General features: G+C 43.2%; 1 protein-coding gene across 1 annotated transcript in view; it reads right to left on the bottom strand.

Moving 5' to 3' along the window:
* Positions 1–17,434, bottom strand: part of LOC129700503 (EH domain-containing protein 3-like) — a 53,817-nt gene that overhangs the window by 12,610 nt on the left and 23,773 nt on the right. The window contains exon 5 of the mRNA XM_055641057.1: positions 2,402–2,566. Coding sequence (XP_055497032.1) covers positions 2,402–2,566 — 165 coding nt within the window. The remainder of the gene's footprint in view (positions 1–2,401; positions 2,567–17,434) is intronic.

Below are 17,434 nucleotides of genomic sequence, written 5' to 3'. Positions count from 1 at the left end.
TTTTTGATCCTGGGAAAAAAGATTCAGACTGTACCTTTGCCTTTCATAATTTTATATATTTACATCCAGTCTCCTTACAAGCCCATTGACCGAGAGAAAACAATCAAAGTCTGGCCAACCTCTCCCTGTGGCTAATGCCCCTTATTCCAAGCATCGATTTGGTAAACCTCCTCTGAACACTCTCCAAAAACTCAACATCAGTCCTGTAATGAATGGGGCAACCAGAACTACACATAATAGTCCAAATGTGGCTTAACCCAAATGTTATAAAGTTATAAAATCCTATAAAGTTGCATTATGACTTCCTGACTCAATGCCCCAACCTATGAAAGCACGTATGCCATATGCTTTATTTACCATTCCATCTACTTGTGTTACAATTTTCAGGGAATTATGGACAAGATTCCAAGATCCCTTTGAACATCAATGTTGTTAAGGGTATGTATATTGTATATTTTCCCCTTACATTTGACCTTCCATTGCAAAACCTCACACCTGCTTGAATTATACTCCATCTGCCATTTCTCCACCCATTTGGGCCCAATGAAGGATATTTTAAAATTTCGATAGTTTGAAAATTGAACCGAGACCTGCAGGCCCTTGTCCTTTTTGGCATTTGGGATGCAGGTTTAGGAGTTCCTGTGAATAATGCAATACATTTGATGGATGACACACATACTGCAGTCATTATGCGGCAGTGATGGGCGAGGTAATACTCAGGAAGCTGCATGGTCCTGAATGGTGCCAAGTTTCTTGAGAGTTAGTTGGTAGCCCAGCATTCATCTTGGCATGTGGACACTACTTTGTGCATTCCTACTTTGTACCTTTCGGATGATGCAAAGAGAGTAGGGTGTCAGTCAGAGGTAAAGTGTCACAAGATGGATACAAAAGGTTTCCTCTGGACAGGAAAGGTTTAGTGGGACATCGGCCAAACACAGGTAAATGGGACCTGCTTAGATTGGGCATCTTGGTCTACGTGGATAAGTTGGGCCTGTTTCCATGCTATATGACTGTAAGCTATTCTGCCTTTGACCTTACAGTGCCCATAGTATTTATGTATGGGGCTGGTCTAGTGGAGTTTTTGCTCAATGGTGACCCCTGGGATGTTAATGGTGGAGGACTCACAAATGGTAACATTCAAGGTTAGTTGGTTAGACTATCCCCGATTGGAGAAAGTATTGTCTCACACTTGTGGCACAATTATTACTTATTCTATCCTCAGCCCCCTCCACTGCCAGCATGAGGCCATGCACAATCTAGAGGAACACACCTCATTCTGCTTGGGTACTGGAATTTCGTGAGATTGTGGGTTCTGAGTGCAGGTCCTCAGCACAACAGCACATTCAGACTAGGAATAGCACTGCAGAAGCTATAGCTGAATATCCAAGGAAGACATGACCACCAGAGTCTGCCAGAGTACCAAGGGATCTTATCTGAAGCTGGGCCCCAGTCTCCAGGGATCCTGGACTCAGAGCTTGTCTGGAGACGAGGGACTCAGTGATGATTTTATCCATCATCTAGACCAGAGTCCAATTGCAGGTCTGTATTTAGCTCACACCCCAGACATGCACTTGTCTGTCACTATAAAAAAATAAGCATCTATGGATTATGAATAGAAAAGGTTGGTCTATTTGCTATTCTGGAGACACACACAGAAGTAAACAGTTTCGGTATTGTAACTTGCATCAACTTGCATGCAAGCCAAAATGTATACCAAACGCCTGCTCACTTCCTTCAGATAACTCAAATGTAAAAAAAACATTGTCAGGAGTCATGCTCAGCAGTAAAATTAAATACTTAATTTGTTCTTGCTGAAGCCACACCTACAGTTTAGCCAGCTCCTACACTAGTGGGAGAGTCTAGGACTAGAGGTCATAGTCTTAGAATGAAAGGCCGTTCCTTTAAGACGGAGATGAGGAGAAATTTCTTTAGTGAGAGTGATGAATCTGTGGAATTATTTGCCACAGTAGGCAGTGGAGGCCAAGTCAATCGTTATATTTAAGGCAGAGATAGATAGATTCTTGATTAGTACGGGCGTCAGGGGTTATGGGGAGATGGCAGGAGAATGGGGTTTGGAGGGAGAGATAGATCAGCCATGATTGAATGACAGAGTAGACTTGATGGTCCGAATGGCCTAATTCTCCTCCTTTCACTTGCGACTTTACACAGGGCATTGAAAGAGAATGATGGCACTTACCCACATAATGAATCTCCAATGACAAACAGGAGCAGCTGATATATTGTTTCCCTTTTCATAAGAGGATTGGTTGATAGTACAGCTTTAATTTAATTCTAGAACTTACCAATTTCCTCTATTACTGAACTAAATGTTTTCTGAAAGAAACTAAAGTACCCACCCATTGGCCAAATAAAATTGATTGGTATACTTATGTTACTGTACCTGCATTTTGTGTACATTGGGGAAATCACCGGCAGAGATATTATGCTCCCGCTGGAGGCTCACGTATATCTCTGGAAGTCTGCTTATCATTTCTCTTTTCTTTGCATCTTTTCCAAACATAGCTGGCATTTCCTTCTTTAAGTGACTGATGATGTAGGCATGAACCTAGAAAACGACAGAGACTAATCAGACAATATATTACATGCATACAGCCATTAGACTACGGTAATTTAATTGCAGTCTATAATTAAAAATTATGTTCAAGATAATTTTTCTTCCAAATTATACTTTTAAAACATTTGCTAATATCACAATTCAAGATAGATGTCACAACTCACATATTGCCATTACATATTTCTTTTTATGCATATTATATGACAAAAGCAGTCCAAAAGGCTTACACAGGGATTCCAGCCCCTCGGTGTGAAATAGCAGGAGAGCCTAAAATGGGAAATTTTCTTAGTACAGCCAATGCTGTAGCTGCACAAGGCTTTCATGCATTCGTCCACATGTAGACCAGTGCCTTGGAATGTAGCATTCAATTTGGGCAGCTTCTTGCACTGGCCGAACAAAGCTTAGGGCAGCTCAAAACTGCAGATGACAATCTTTCAGACATAGTTGATTGATACTTTATTGCCACGTATACTTGACTTGGTACCGTGAGATTCTTTGTTTGTACACAGTACAAGTATGCAAAAGTCACCACGTAAAAGGGTGCCAACAAAGTGATAAAGGTTTTCAATATGTTTAAGAAAGAATTGCAGATGCTGGAAAAATCAAAGGTAGTCAAAAATGCTGGAGAAACTCAGCGGGTGAGGCAGCATCTATGGAGCGAAGGAATAGGCGACGTTTCGGGTTCAGAGCTACTCAACTGTTGAAAAAGACCACAATATTTTTACAGGCCTTCTTGGCAAACAGGTATTCCAGAAGATGGATATGACTCTAACACAGCTATCTTCAGAATGCAGAGCCACTGAGACTCCAGCTGTGTATGAAGAATCTGATAAGGAGAGCTTATATCATCACCTATCAAGCCAGAGACTAATGCTTAATTGACTGTTGTGTTAATGAAGGATGCGGTCATGATTTTGACAGTATACTCAATCTTTGCATATCTTATCTCTTCAGACACAATCATTTTTTAAGTAAAGAGCTGAAGTAACTGGGGCCACTAAGTACATCGTGCCCCTAATGATAGAATAGAATAGAATGCCTTTTATTGTCATTCAAACAGCTTGGTTTGAACGAAATAGCATTTTCTACTGTCTTACATTACAAAAAAACCCAAGGACCCACACTTAACACAATTTACACAAACATCCATCACAGTGAATCTCCAACACCTCCTCACTGCGATGGAAGGCAAAAGTCTTATCGCTTCCCTTTGTTCTTCTCCCGTGGTCCAGCAGTCCAACTGCTGCGTCGAGGCGAACTGGGGCTCCCGATGTTAAAGCCCCCAGCGGGCGATGGTAAATCCCGCGGCCGTTAAAGCCATGAGGAGCGATGTTAGGCCCCACTCCGTGTCCTTTAAACCCTGTGACTCCAGCGGGAGAAGTTGTCGTTGCGGGAGCTCCGAAAAGCAGTCTCGCACCAGGGACCTGCGAGCTCCCAATGTTCCTGTCCATCGGAGCCTCCGAAGCTCCGGAGTCGGGTCGCAGCCACGCACCACGCACCGAAGACGGCCGGCTGCGCAATGTCAGATCCGCAGGCTCCGTGACTGGAGCCCTCAGGTTGGTCCCGGCTGGAGGCCGCCGCCGGCTCCATGATGTTAAGCCCAACGACACCGGAGACCCGACAGGGAAAAAGTCGGGTCCCCGAACGGGGGAAGAGATTAACGGAGATGATCAGATTCGTTCCAGTAATGATGAGGGATGATCACTCTCATATTCCAGTTTCTATTTCAGTTTGGTTATTTGAAGGGTGATCAAAACTGAACACAGGACCCCAAATGCAGCTTCACCAACATCTTGTACAACTGCAACATATCACATATGCAATACCCTAACCGATAAAGGCCAGAATACCAAAAATCTTCTTTGCCACCCTACATACCTGTGATGCCACTTTTAGGAAGTTTTGTACCTGTACTCCTAGTTCCCTTTGCCATGTAGACTTTGTTCCAAATCTATCATTCCTCTTATATCTGCATCCTTGCTGGTGAACTCAGCAGAAATATCAACACGACACACAAACAGGGGCCAGTATGTACCTTTGCCTAAATCTAGATTTGATCAGGATATTTTCAGTTTCCTAACTATTAATTTTACTTGTGCTGTACGCAAAAACACACTGGTGTGTTTAATACTTAATCTTACCGGCACAAAAGTCCATATAAACTTCCATTCCAAGATCTAATTTCATGCCTTCATACTTTGGTCATATTTTGGGTCAAAGCTTGCATTCTAAATTGTCCTATTTACAATGGGAATATCATGTAAATATACCATACCTTCCACCAATGATGGCACGACACTAGTTCTGCTTCTTCCCAGCTGTAACAACCCTTTCTTCAGAGAAACTCTTACCTCCCTTGTGACCAGGTTTCTTTTGCTGTTTTGTAAATTACTGGTTTTCTATTCTGCATTATAGTGCAATGATTAAGTTACTGAACCAACAGCTAAAGCTCACTGATCCAGCCATACAAGTTTAAATCCAACTCCAGTAAATGGGGAATTTAATACGTTAATTAAATTTAGAATTTTTTAAATAGCTGTACAGTAAGCAAGAAACTACTCAATTGTCTTAAAAACATACATGGTCTATTAATGTACTCCAGGAAGGACACTGCTGTCAGACAAGCCCATATATAACTCCAGTACCAAAAAAATTGTTGACTCTTATCTTCCTCTTCAGTTGATGGATGGACAACCAATGCCAACATTGTCAGCAATGTCCACATCCCATGAATTAGTTAAACAAAGTTTTAGGTGATCAAACACTATATCTTGCCACACCTGGGAGTTTCAAATTCTGCCTGAACTATATTTCCATGACTTGGTAAAAACAACTCTCCCTGCAGTACACTAGTTTTCAATCCTCATAAACAGATTTGCAAAGGAAAGGCAATTTGTTCAGTCAACAAAACATAATTAGTTCTCTCACACTCAGATTTTGATATTTTAGTTCAGTTTACTTCAGAGATACAGAAACAAGTCCGTCGGCCCACCGAGTGTGCGCTGACCAGCGATCCCTGCACACTAACACTATCCTACACACTAGGGACAATTTGCAATTATACCAAGTCAATTAGCCAACAAACCTGTACGTCTGTGGAGTGTGGCAGGAAACTGGAGCTCCTGGAGAAAACCCACGCAGGTCACAGGGAGAACGTACAGACAAGTCAGGATTGAATTGCCCTGGGATTTTCTACAAGATTACAGTCTGCAGTGTAGTTGCATGTCTCCTGCCACTAGATGGCGGTCTAACAGCTCCTGTTCCTTTTTCTCAGCTGCTGAAACTGTATAAAATATAACCATATAACAATTACAGCACGGAAACAGGCCATCTCGGCCCTTCCAGTCCGTGCCGAACAATTATTCTCCCCTAGTCCCATCTACCTGCATTCAGACCGTAACCCTCCATTCCTTTCCCGTCCATATACCTATCCAACTTATTTTTAAATGATAAAATCGAACCTGCCTCCACCACTTCCACTGGAAGCTCATTCCACACAGCTACCACTCTCTGAGTAAAGAAGTTCCCCCTCATGTTACCCCTAAACTTCTGCCCCTAAAATATGTGCAAGATTTCACAAAAGTTCAAATGTCTCTGCCTTTTGTGTCAATTGTTCCATTTAATGTTCCGTTCTGAGTTCAAATGCTTTATTTGAATTTGGGGATCTTGGGGTCCAAGTCCAAAGCTCCCTGAGAGAGGCAACACAAGGAGATAGAATGGTAGAGAAGATTAAGGGCTTGTCCCACTTAAGCGATATTTTCGGCGTCTGCCAGCGACCGTCACAGTAGTAGGAGGTCGCCGAAAAAGCGACATCTGGACCCCCCCCCCCTACGACAATGTCTACGACAAGCTACGACAACCTACCACCTTGTCGACGTCAAGCTACCGACAACCGGCGACACATTAGGACGTCCACCTACGACCACACAGGCGACAATCTACGACAACCAAAGTCAACCCACGTCCACCCGCGACAAGCTACGACCCTGTCGGCGACAACTGAAGATAATTCAGTCGGCGGTACCTGTCGCCAGTTGACGTAGGTAGTCGCCAATGGAATTCACCGAGGCCAGCACCCGGCGACAACCAACGTCACCTGGCGACAACCTGCGCCATCCTGGCGACAACCTACGACAGCACCTACGTCAGGAGAAGACAAGCTACGTCAAGCCCACAGTGGCCGAAACGTTTTGAACATTTCAAAATCCAGCGGCAACCAGAAAAAGGTTACGATTCTTTAAGCGACGAGACTATGCACGACCATACAGGCGTCACCCCGCGACCATTTGGCGACGGCCTAGTCGCCTGTAATTGCCAAAAAAATCGCCTAAGTGGGACAGGGGCTTTATGCTAGGCATGCCTTAGTGGTCAGGGCATCATACATAAGATTCAGGAAGTAATGGCGCAATGTTATAGGACTTTGGTTAGGCCACTTTTAGAATAACATGCAGTTCTGGTCACCCCATTACACAAAAGATGTAGAGGCCTTGCAAAGTGTGCAGAAGAGGTTTACCAGAATGCTGCCTGGATTAGAGGATATTAGCTATAAGAGGAAGTTTGGACAAACCTGGATTTACTTCTCTGGAATTTCGGGGATTGGGAGCTAACCTTAATAATAAGAAATTATAAAAGGCATTGAAAGGGAAAACAGTCAAAACCTTTTTTCCAGGTTGGGAATGTCTGGGACTAGAAGGCATCGCTTGACATAGAAAGGTAGAAAACAGGAGCAGGAGTAGGCCATTCGGCCCTTCGAGCCAGCACCGCCATTCAATGTGATCATGGCTGATCATCCACAATCAGTACCCCGTTCCTGCTTTCTCCCCATATCCCTTGATTCCGTTAGCCCTAAGAGCTAAATCTTTCCTTTGAATACATACTTTGCCCCTTTCTTTAACCATTACGAAAACCTGGCTAAGAGAGTGAGCAAAACTGGCAGTTTAATGTTCCAGGGCGCAGGGGCTACAGGAGAGATAGAGGTGGAATTTGACAGGTGTTTTGGGGAAGTTCCCTCAGGCTTTTTGTACAGGGCCTTACATGGGAGAGGTCAAAGTTTGAGGAAATGGAGAAGTATTTGGAAAATAGCCAGCAAACAACAGGCTGGTTGAACTAGCTCACTGAATTCAACAGGGGGTGTTACTTTGTGCACAGCATAATATTTCTCCATACAAGATTCAAGATTCAATTTAATTGTCACATATACCAATTAAGGTTCAGTGAAATTTGAGTTACAAGTTACATATGATGCTTTTATCCTATCACAAACTATGAAACAAGTCTCACACTATCACTTGATTTGAACAAGAACATTTTAAATTTGTTTAAAGATGCAACATTTAGATACAACAAGATATGATAAGTAGGTGAACTGAAACATGCAGCACGAGAAAACAAGGAATCGCAGATGCTGATGTGCAAAAAAAGATACAAAGTGCTGAAGTAACTCAGCGGGTCAGCAGCATCTCTGGAGAACATGGATAGGTGATGTTTTAGGTCAGGACTCTTCATCTGTATGAGCATTCACTCACTTCCATCTCCTTTCATGCTCAATTAAGTTATGCCACTGTGATCAAACAGCTGGAGGCTAAGAAAATTCCTTGCATTCACATCACTGGATATATAATGTTTCCAGCCGATCACTGGAAACATTATAGCTTATACATATCACTTGATTTGGATAAAACTAACGTGTAAAAAGCAGTTCTTCAACAATGGTACATTCAATTAGTCAAGAAAACGATTCTCACTACCGGCTCGGTAGAAGATCGATCCTGTTAGGATCACATGCAGCTGCATTAGTGTGGAAAGGCTGTTCTCACACATTCCACATTTTGTGGTAAGCACAAGGGCACAGTGGAAAGGGAACCGGCTTTCAGACTGGAGTGTTTGCGTGGGGATGATGTACTGGTGATTATCATTTCCAGGCAATGGACAGATCATCCAACTCACTAATTGGCATGCATTTCATCATTCTGATCGCCTGATGATTAGCATGGTTTCCATCCCAACCTGTTTGCACAACTGGTTCGGTATAATTTACATATAGGAGTCAAGCTATTTAACTGCTGCAGGGCAGGCCTTTTTACAGTGGAGTGTTACAGTGGGTGGGGGGGGGGGGGGGGGGGGGGGGGGGGAGAGAGGGGAGAAGACAAATTGGAAATACAAGGATGGAGTTAAAGGGAAAGAAACTATAGGAAAAGTTAAGAAACACGCCAGAATTAACGGAACAGAAAGCTCACGAAGGGATAGGAGAGTATGGCCAAGTGAAATAGGAATCGATGTGAAAGGTGAGGTGAGAACTGGATTAAATGTATTATATATGAATGCAAAATATAAGAAGTAAAGTGGATGAGCTTGAGGCTCAGTTAGAGATTGGCAGATATGACATTGTGGGGATTACAGAGACATGGCTGCAAGATGATCGGGGCTGGGAACTGAATATTCAGGGTTATACATCCTTTAGAAAGGACAGGCAGGTGGGCAGAGGAGGTGGGGTAGCTCTGCTGGTGCGGGATGGAATTCAGTCCCTTGCGAGGGGTGACATAGGGACTGACGATCTAGTCGCTCTGGATAGAATTGAGGAATTGTAAAGGTAAGAAGACACTAATCGGAGTTATCCACAGCAGGGCTCTCGCTTAACTTTTTTTCCCTGTTGCCAGCCGGGGAACCGTGGCAGCTTTTTAGGTTGCCAAATGACATTTTAGGTGGTCATTTAAGACGGCTTGCATGACGCGTGCTCGGACGAAGTGCGTAGTTACCAGTCGGAATTATGCTCAATGAAGCATTCACATATTATTTCTGCTTCAAATAAAGTCACAAACTAATATATTCACCAATCAAGACATGATATATACCACAATGACATGCAGCAAAATTATAATACAGTATCTCAACTCTTTTTACACATTGCAATTAATGCAATTTTTATTATTTCTTTCCACTTCCAAACAAAAATGTGGTTGGATTATTCAGCGTATGATCAACCTGTGTCAATAAATCCTGGACCTTGATAACATATATGCTTAACCATGCACACTACAGATTGATGCAAGCATGTTTTCTGTGAAGGACCAAAAATTATCATGACATGGCCATAGCATGGGTCATTATTGCTATTGGTACAGAAACACTCTCGCTTCCCACATAATTTATCCACAACAAAATATACAGGTTGCAAGGAATTTTCTAAAGGCATTTTATGATAATAGCTGTTAAAACTGACTATACCCATCTGACAGGTTAAACATTACACTGACTATCAAGAGATGGCCAAAGGACATAAATGCAGCAAATGTTTGGTAATATATTTAAAGGTGTCAAGACGCCACATTACCAGACATTCAGATTGGATGTATGTGGCAATGAAGATACCCAGTTTGTAAGCACCATTTTTAAAAAAGAATTGTTGATAAGCGCTTTTTCCATCATTCCCACTTCAGAATTAACGTTAAAATTTCAACTGAAATAACTCCTGACCAAATTTGTGATGTACATGACTGACTGTAGAAGTAATACCTGGATAAATTCAACGTGAATGTTGCTCATTAAATAACTACAGTACTAATACTCCATATTAACAGCATTGATTTGCCATTAAATTGAATTCTGTAATAACGTGTCAATGACAATGACAATCGAACACTGCGGTTTTAATGTTTCACGTGTTCAAAATTTAATTAATCCATCTTTATGGATTAAAACAAATAATAACATTGGGAATTAAAACATATTTGATTGCATTCCGTTATCAAACATTGTCAATGTTAGCTCTGAAGACATTTACAGCACAATAGGGTCGGGGGGGGGGGGGGGGGGGGGCTTGAGAAGGCAATCGGTGTGGATTGGATGGATTGAGGCAGGGGAATTCGTGAGTGTTGGTTGCAGTAGGTAAAATTGTGAGGGGAGAGCGCGGGGGATGTCAGTGGGGTTGAATGGGGGGGATCTGTGCAGGATGGATGGGAGGGAGCAGTGCAGGATGAAGGGATGAGCAGTGCAGGTTGGATGGGAAGGGGGGTCAGTACAGGATGAATTGGGGAACCAGTGTAGGATTGATGGGGAGTGGCAGGAGAATCAATGCGAGGTGGCTAGGGAGATCAGTGCAGGATGAATAGGGAGGTTTCACGGCAGTCGGGTCACGACCCATGACCCGTACTGTTGCTATGCTACTCTAAATGGATTACACGCGATGAACTGCAGGTAGGCACTTACCATTGTTTCCAGCGTAGCGGGCACGTTAAAACCCGCTGAAATTGTCAATTTTTGCGCTGTAAATAATTATGGAAATCGGGATAAGCGTGTGAGACATTTAGCATACTTCAGAATTCCAAAAGTGAGGAGAAATGACGGTAGATAAAAACGCGAGCTGAAGGGACAACAACAGCCAAAGTGCTTGGCAAACATTGGCCGTTAGCTCACTGCATTTCATCAACAGTAAGGCATTATTTGTGTTTTTTCTTGACTCCTTTGGCATCTAAAAAGTTTAAGAAGTGATAAATCTGGCTGTAATTTTTTTTAAATCGCCCATGGCTCTCGTGGGTTTTTACATACAAAATGAAAACGCATCTGAAGAAAAATTTACAGCCAGATTTATCACTTCTGAGAATTTTTAGACAATAGTTTCAATGTTTACCAAGCACTTTAGCTGCTGTAGTCCCTGCAGTTCTCGTTTCTCTTTACCTTCATTTCGCTTCACGTTTGGAATTCTGAAGTTGGGTACATGTCTCTCACACTTACCCCGACTCCCACAATTTATTTCAGCGCAAAAATTCAACATTTTGGCGGTTTTTAACAGGTAGGAAAGTAGGTGTTTCTAGCATTAATAACATATACCGGAAGTGACGGATGTCTTCCAGTTGGATTTAGCGGCTCCATGCGTCGAGCCCTATGGCCCAGTGACCTTTCGTGCAACCTCCCTAGAGATGGGGGGGGGGGGGGGACCGAATAGAGACAGGAATGGGGATCAGTGCGGGATGGAGAGGAGCTGGGTGAAAAGGTTTTTCCTCATCTCCGTTCTATGGCCTACCCCTTATTCGTAAACTGTGGCCCCTGGTTCTGGACTCCGCCAACATCGTCCTGAAGTAGTTAACTATGCCTGAACTAAAGTGTTGTAATAGCTATTATATTTCATGTTTGAGTTTCACTGTACCTTAACAGGTGACAATAAAGTGTTCTTTGAACCTTTAAACAGTAATTACAAATGTCCATTTGTAGATGCTTGGGTTCAGTGATGGAGTTAGTGGCCATGAGTCTGTGAAGTGACATGACACCAGGTTCAGCTTGAGAACAGAGAAGTAAGTGGTTGCAGCCTGCGGGCAAGTATGGATTTTGGAAAACCGAGAAATACTCATTTTAATCTAAAAGCAACACAAAATCTACAGTGCAAACTTACTGAAAGATTCATGGGAACCCTAAAGCAATTTATATCAGGCAGTTTCCAAGAAACTTTAAAATGAAAGAAATGTCTTAATGTGAAGACAAACACAAAATTCTGGAGTAACTCAGGACAGGCATCATCTCTGGAGAGAAGGAATGGGTGACGTTTTGGGTCGAGGCCCTTCTTCAGACATGTCCTAATGTGACATATTCAGCAGACGTAAACTATTTTTCATACAAATAGAAGGACAAAGAAATTTCTAATACATATTCAAATAATTTGAGTCAATTGCTTTAATTTCAAAACCAAATTCCAAATAATAGATTTGTAGTGAATTGTGCTTGGGTGTTTACTGAAATAAAATGTCAGACATGAATATTGTGCAGAAAACTCATAAACAGTGCATCGATATTCTAGAAATATGATCTTAAATTATAATGCTGTACATGACCTTGCAGTTGAGACTTTACAAAGTCTCCAGCATGACCACATCCTCAGGATACAAGTGACATAAATATAACACACCCTTCAGCTCGGGTTATAACAAGGCCACCATTACGTGTGTAGAGGTTCCATGGGACTGCTGAAATAAAAAATGTATACCACTTCAAACTAATGTACAACCAAGAAATTATTTTTCTGCCACCAATGGGAGGAGGCCATTCACCTTATCAAGTCTATACCAAGAGCATGGGGGTGACATGGTGGCACAGCGGCAGAGTTGCTGCCATACAGCGCCAGATACACAGGTTCGATCCCAACTACGGGTGCTGTCTGTACGGAGTTTATATGTTCCCCCCGTGACCACGTGGATTTGCCCCGGGTGCTCCAGTTTCCTCCCACACACCAAGATGTACTGGTTTGTAGGGTAATTGGCTTCGGTAAAAATCGTGTGGGCTTGGTGGGCTGAAGCAGCTGTTTCCGTGCTGTATCTCTGAACTAAACTATCAAAGAACAATCCGGGGTATTCCTACTCTACTGTCCCTTCCAGATATTTATCCTACTCTCTTGACACAGAAAATAAAAGATACAGAGATGTGTACTTTGGAGCTCTGGTTGTTGGATGAAGTTACAGCAACAATTAAAATGAAATGGTTTCAGCGACTGGTCATGGTGCACATCAACTCCAACCTCCCAGGCAGCCTTGAACCACTGCGTCACCTTCCTCTGCCACAGGCCCACAGCAGACACCATCTCCCTGGCCTTACAATCATCCCTGGATAAAAGGTACCCAAGTCAGACTACTATTTATTGACTACAGCTCTGCCTCACTTTCCCTAGATGTCAGCAAGACAAAGGAGCTAGTTATCGACATCAAGAAGCGTGTGGAAGTGCCGGAGTGGAAATGGATGATAGCTTCTTCACATTAACGGTCTGTTGTGGATCAACCACAATGCGGCCACAGCAATGAAGGCACACCAATGCCTATACTTCCTTCAGAGATTGGGGGAATTTGACACGTCTCCAATGACCCTACCGCCATGATCACATTGAATGGCTCGAAGGGCCGAATGGCCTACTCCTGCACCTATTGTCTATGTATCTATGTAAACCTTCACAGATGAACCATAGAAAGCATACTGGCGGGTTGCATAACAGCTTGGTTTGGAAATAACTCTGCCCAAACCCGCAATAAGTTGCACAAAGTTGTGGATGTAGTCCAGTCCATCACACAGATCATACTCCCCACCATTGACTATCTACACTTCACGCTGCCTCAGGAAAGCCCACATAATCAAAGGCATGTCCCATCCTGGTTGTTCTTTCTTCTTCCTGCTCCACCAGACTCAGGAACAGCTTCTCCCTCTGGTATCAGGCTTCTGATCAGTCCTACCATATGCTAGAGTGCTATCCGATTCATCTCTATCCCATTACAGACATTGCACTTTGCCTATGGATCTGGTACGCTGCAATGCTAAGAATTATATTCTGCATTATATCTTCCCCTTTGCTCTACTCTTGTACTTGAGTTCGGCTTGATTGCATTTATATATAGTGTCATCTGATTGGATAACATGCATCTGGGCGGCGCAAAGATACAGCCGTACAGCGGCCAGAGATCTTAGACCTCAGGGTGCAGTTTGCGTGGAGTTTGCATGTTCTCCCTATGACTGCGTGAGATTCCTCTGGGTGATGTGGTTTCTTCCCACAACCCCAAATATAAATCCCTCTGTAAACTACCCTTGGCGTGTAGTGGGATAACTAGTGTGCATTGGTGATCAATGGTTAGCATGGACTCGGTGGGCTGAAGAGCCTGTTACCATGCTATATCTTTAAATTGTCTAATAACAAAGTTTTCACTGTACCTCAGTACACATGACAATAATAAATAAAAACCCAGCATCTTAAACACAAGCAAACATGCCCAAAATCCTGACTCACCCACCACTCTACAACAGGATCCTAGACTACTTGACCTATGGACCAAGATCAACAAGAATAGGTGACAAGACATCTGCCACGATCTTTCACAGCACCTGCAAGGATGCGCTCTCAAACCCTCGTTATATTTAATAACTCTGGCACTGGCCACTCAAATAAGCTGCCCTGGACATTTTAATGACTGTATTTTAATGTTGCTGTTTTACCTGCTTTTAACTATTTGTACTGTTTCATCAGGGACTGGATTGTTTTTATTTATGTGTGAAATGTTTAAGTTTTATGTGCGATGCTCTGGTCGGTATTCCCTGAGAAACGTCTTCTCATTTTGCACTGTACAATTGTTGCTTTGCAGGATGACAATAAAGGTTGATTGATTGATACATTTGCGACTGCACAACTAAATTCTGCTTTTACTCCATTTACAAGTTTGCAGATGACACTACTGTAGCGAGCCAGATCTCCATCGTTGACAAGGAATACAGGAATGAAATAGAGAGCTTAGTAACATGGTATCAAGACAACAACCTCCCCATCAGTGTCAGGATAACGAAAGAACAAGTTACCAACTTCAGGGAGTGGGGTGGGGTACATGCCCAAGTCTGCATCAATGGCGCTGATGTGGAGATGCTCGAGACCTTCAAGTTCCCAGGCATAAATATCACCACTAATTTGTCCTGATCTAACCACATTGACACCCATGATTGCCTCTACTTTCTCATAAGGAAAACCAGCATATCTCCAACGATTTTTATAGAAGCACCATAGAAAGTATCATTTAGGGATACATCAAAACTTATTCTTTCCAAAACCGCAAGAAATTGCAGAGATGTGAACACAGCCCTGCCCATCATGCAAAGCAGACTCTAACCCACCCCAACCACTCCATCTATGCACCAACATAATCCCATTGGGCAGAAAAGACAAAAGCTTGAAAACACTGTTATCAGTGAATGGACGACTGAAAGGGCATCTCATACACTCCATGCTGAAACATTAAACTTAAAATATGTTCTGCATTCTGTTTCATTTCACTTTTACCACTACGACGTCTGTTTGGTTTGATTGCGTGGACAGTGAGCAACTCAAAGCTTTTCACTGCATTTCCGTACATGTGACAATAATAAACCGGATTAGTCATTTAGATCATCCCACCCTACCAGATGAAACTTTCATGGCCCATACCTCACGTGCATCTCTAAACGTAATTCACGATTTAGTTTAGAAACAAGGAACTGCGGATGCTGGTTAAGACACAAAAGGACATAAAGTGCTGGAGTAACTCGACAGCATCTCAGGAGAACATGGATTGATGACGTATCAGGTCGAGATCGATCTGCTGTGAAGCTTTGTGAAATTAAAATTGCACAGCACTGCACTAAACAAGCTCCTTCATCTGAGATTTTTTAACTTTTGTTTCATGGAATTCTTTGTGTACACATGACCTATTTTGCCCCCCATAAAAGCCTCTAAATCTACAGGAAGGATTAAATTACTAAATAACTAAATATCAATATTCCTATTTTATCCTTGTGATATCATATTTGTGATGTAGGAATGTAGCCTTGGGCATCTTGAAAGTAGAACAAATCTGCAGTGTATGTCTAGAGCTCTGCTGCCCAAGTCTGAAGAAACATCCCAACCTGAAACGTCGCCTAACTATTCCCTCCACAGATGCTGTCTGGCACGCTAAAGTTACTCCAGCATTTTGTTAAGCTCAAATTCCAGCATCTGCAGTTCCTTGTTTTCTCCAAGTTCCTTGTGTCTCCAAGTCTCTATCTGCACTTCGCGCTGTCTTGGGAAAGCAGCCAGCATAATCACGGACCATTTTCATCATGGTTATTTCCTCTTCCTTCCTCTCCTATCAGGCACAACAATCAAAAGTTTGAAAGCACAGGCCACCAGATTCAGGGACAGCATCGGACTACTGGCACAGGCATGATCTTCCAAACTACCTCATTCTGCACTCTGGCACAGTCTATTGTACGGCTGTATGGCTTGTTATAGCATGAGTGACAGGATAGCATGCAAACAAAGTTTTTCACTGTATCCTGTACACATGACAAACATAATAAACCAGCCAAACTCATGTCAGCTAAGCCATTCAGTAGTTCTGCCTGTTTTTCACAAACGGGAAAATATGCCAAGGGAGTAGTTCTGTGGTGTTGAGATCTCCAAAGCAGCAAAGACCCCCAGAGATGAAATTGCTCTTTTTCTAAATCTATGCACAAACAAAACAAATCTGGTGGTACATGTACCCCTGTTCTGGATACCCAAATGAGAGATAACATCATCGCAGAATCCACAATGGATTTGGATGGAACCTGCTCAACCTGTTTTTGTACCTCACCATCTTCATTCCAGCAATCAACATTGTGACCAAAGATCAAAGAGCGGAGCAAGATAGTCCACTCGACGAAAAAGCCGTAGTAGGTCATGGGTAATCTTTAGCGCCATTTCCGTAACCGGCTTCCGCTCTAGTATCTTTGCTTTGGTCATGGCATCTTCATATTGCTATTATTTTACCAAATACCACACAAATCGTCTTTTTTTTGGACCCTCCTCTCGGCCTCTCGTGTAAAACCCCACATCGTCTCCTCTCTCTCTCTCTCTCTCTACTTTATCTCTCCCCGTTTCATTTCAGCCTCTCCGTCTGCCCACCGACCCACCCGCCCCCTCTCTCCTCTCACGGCCTCGTGTTCTGACCCGCTTGTCCCCGCAGTTCTCTCTCTCCTCCCCTGATCTCTCCCTCTACCCTCTCTCTTGCTGTCTCTCGTTCTGACCCCGTCCCTTCCCTCGCTCTTCCCCCCCTTCTCCTCGACCCGCTTGTCCCCTCAGTTCTCTCTCCTCCCCGATCTCTCCCTCTACCCTCTCTCTTGCTGTCTCTCGTTCTGACCCCGTCCCTTCCCTCGCTCTTCCCCCCCTTCTCCTCCACACTCTTTCCTTCCGTGACCTCTCTCCACAAACCCACACGTCTTTGGGATGTGGGAAGAAATCGAGCACCGGGAGGAAGCGCATGTGGTGACATGAAAAACGTGCAAACTCCACACAGACAGCAGAAGAGGTTGGGATTGAACTCGATATTCTGGCGCTGTGCTGCAGCAGTTCGA

Source organism: Leucoraja erinacea, chromosome 9, assembly GCF_028641065.1.
Source record: "Leucoraja erinacea ecotype New England chromosome 9, Leri_hhj_1, whole genome shotgun sequence".
NCBI lineage: Eukaryota > Metazoa > Chordata > Chondrichthyes > Rajiformes > Rajidae > Leucoraja > Leucoraja erinaceus.
This window is presented reverse-complemented; position numbering and strand designations above follow the sequence as displayed.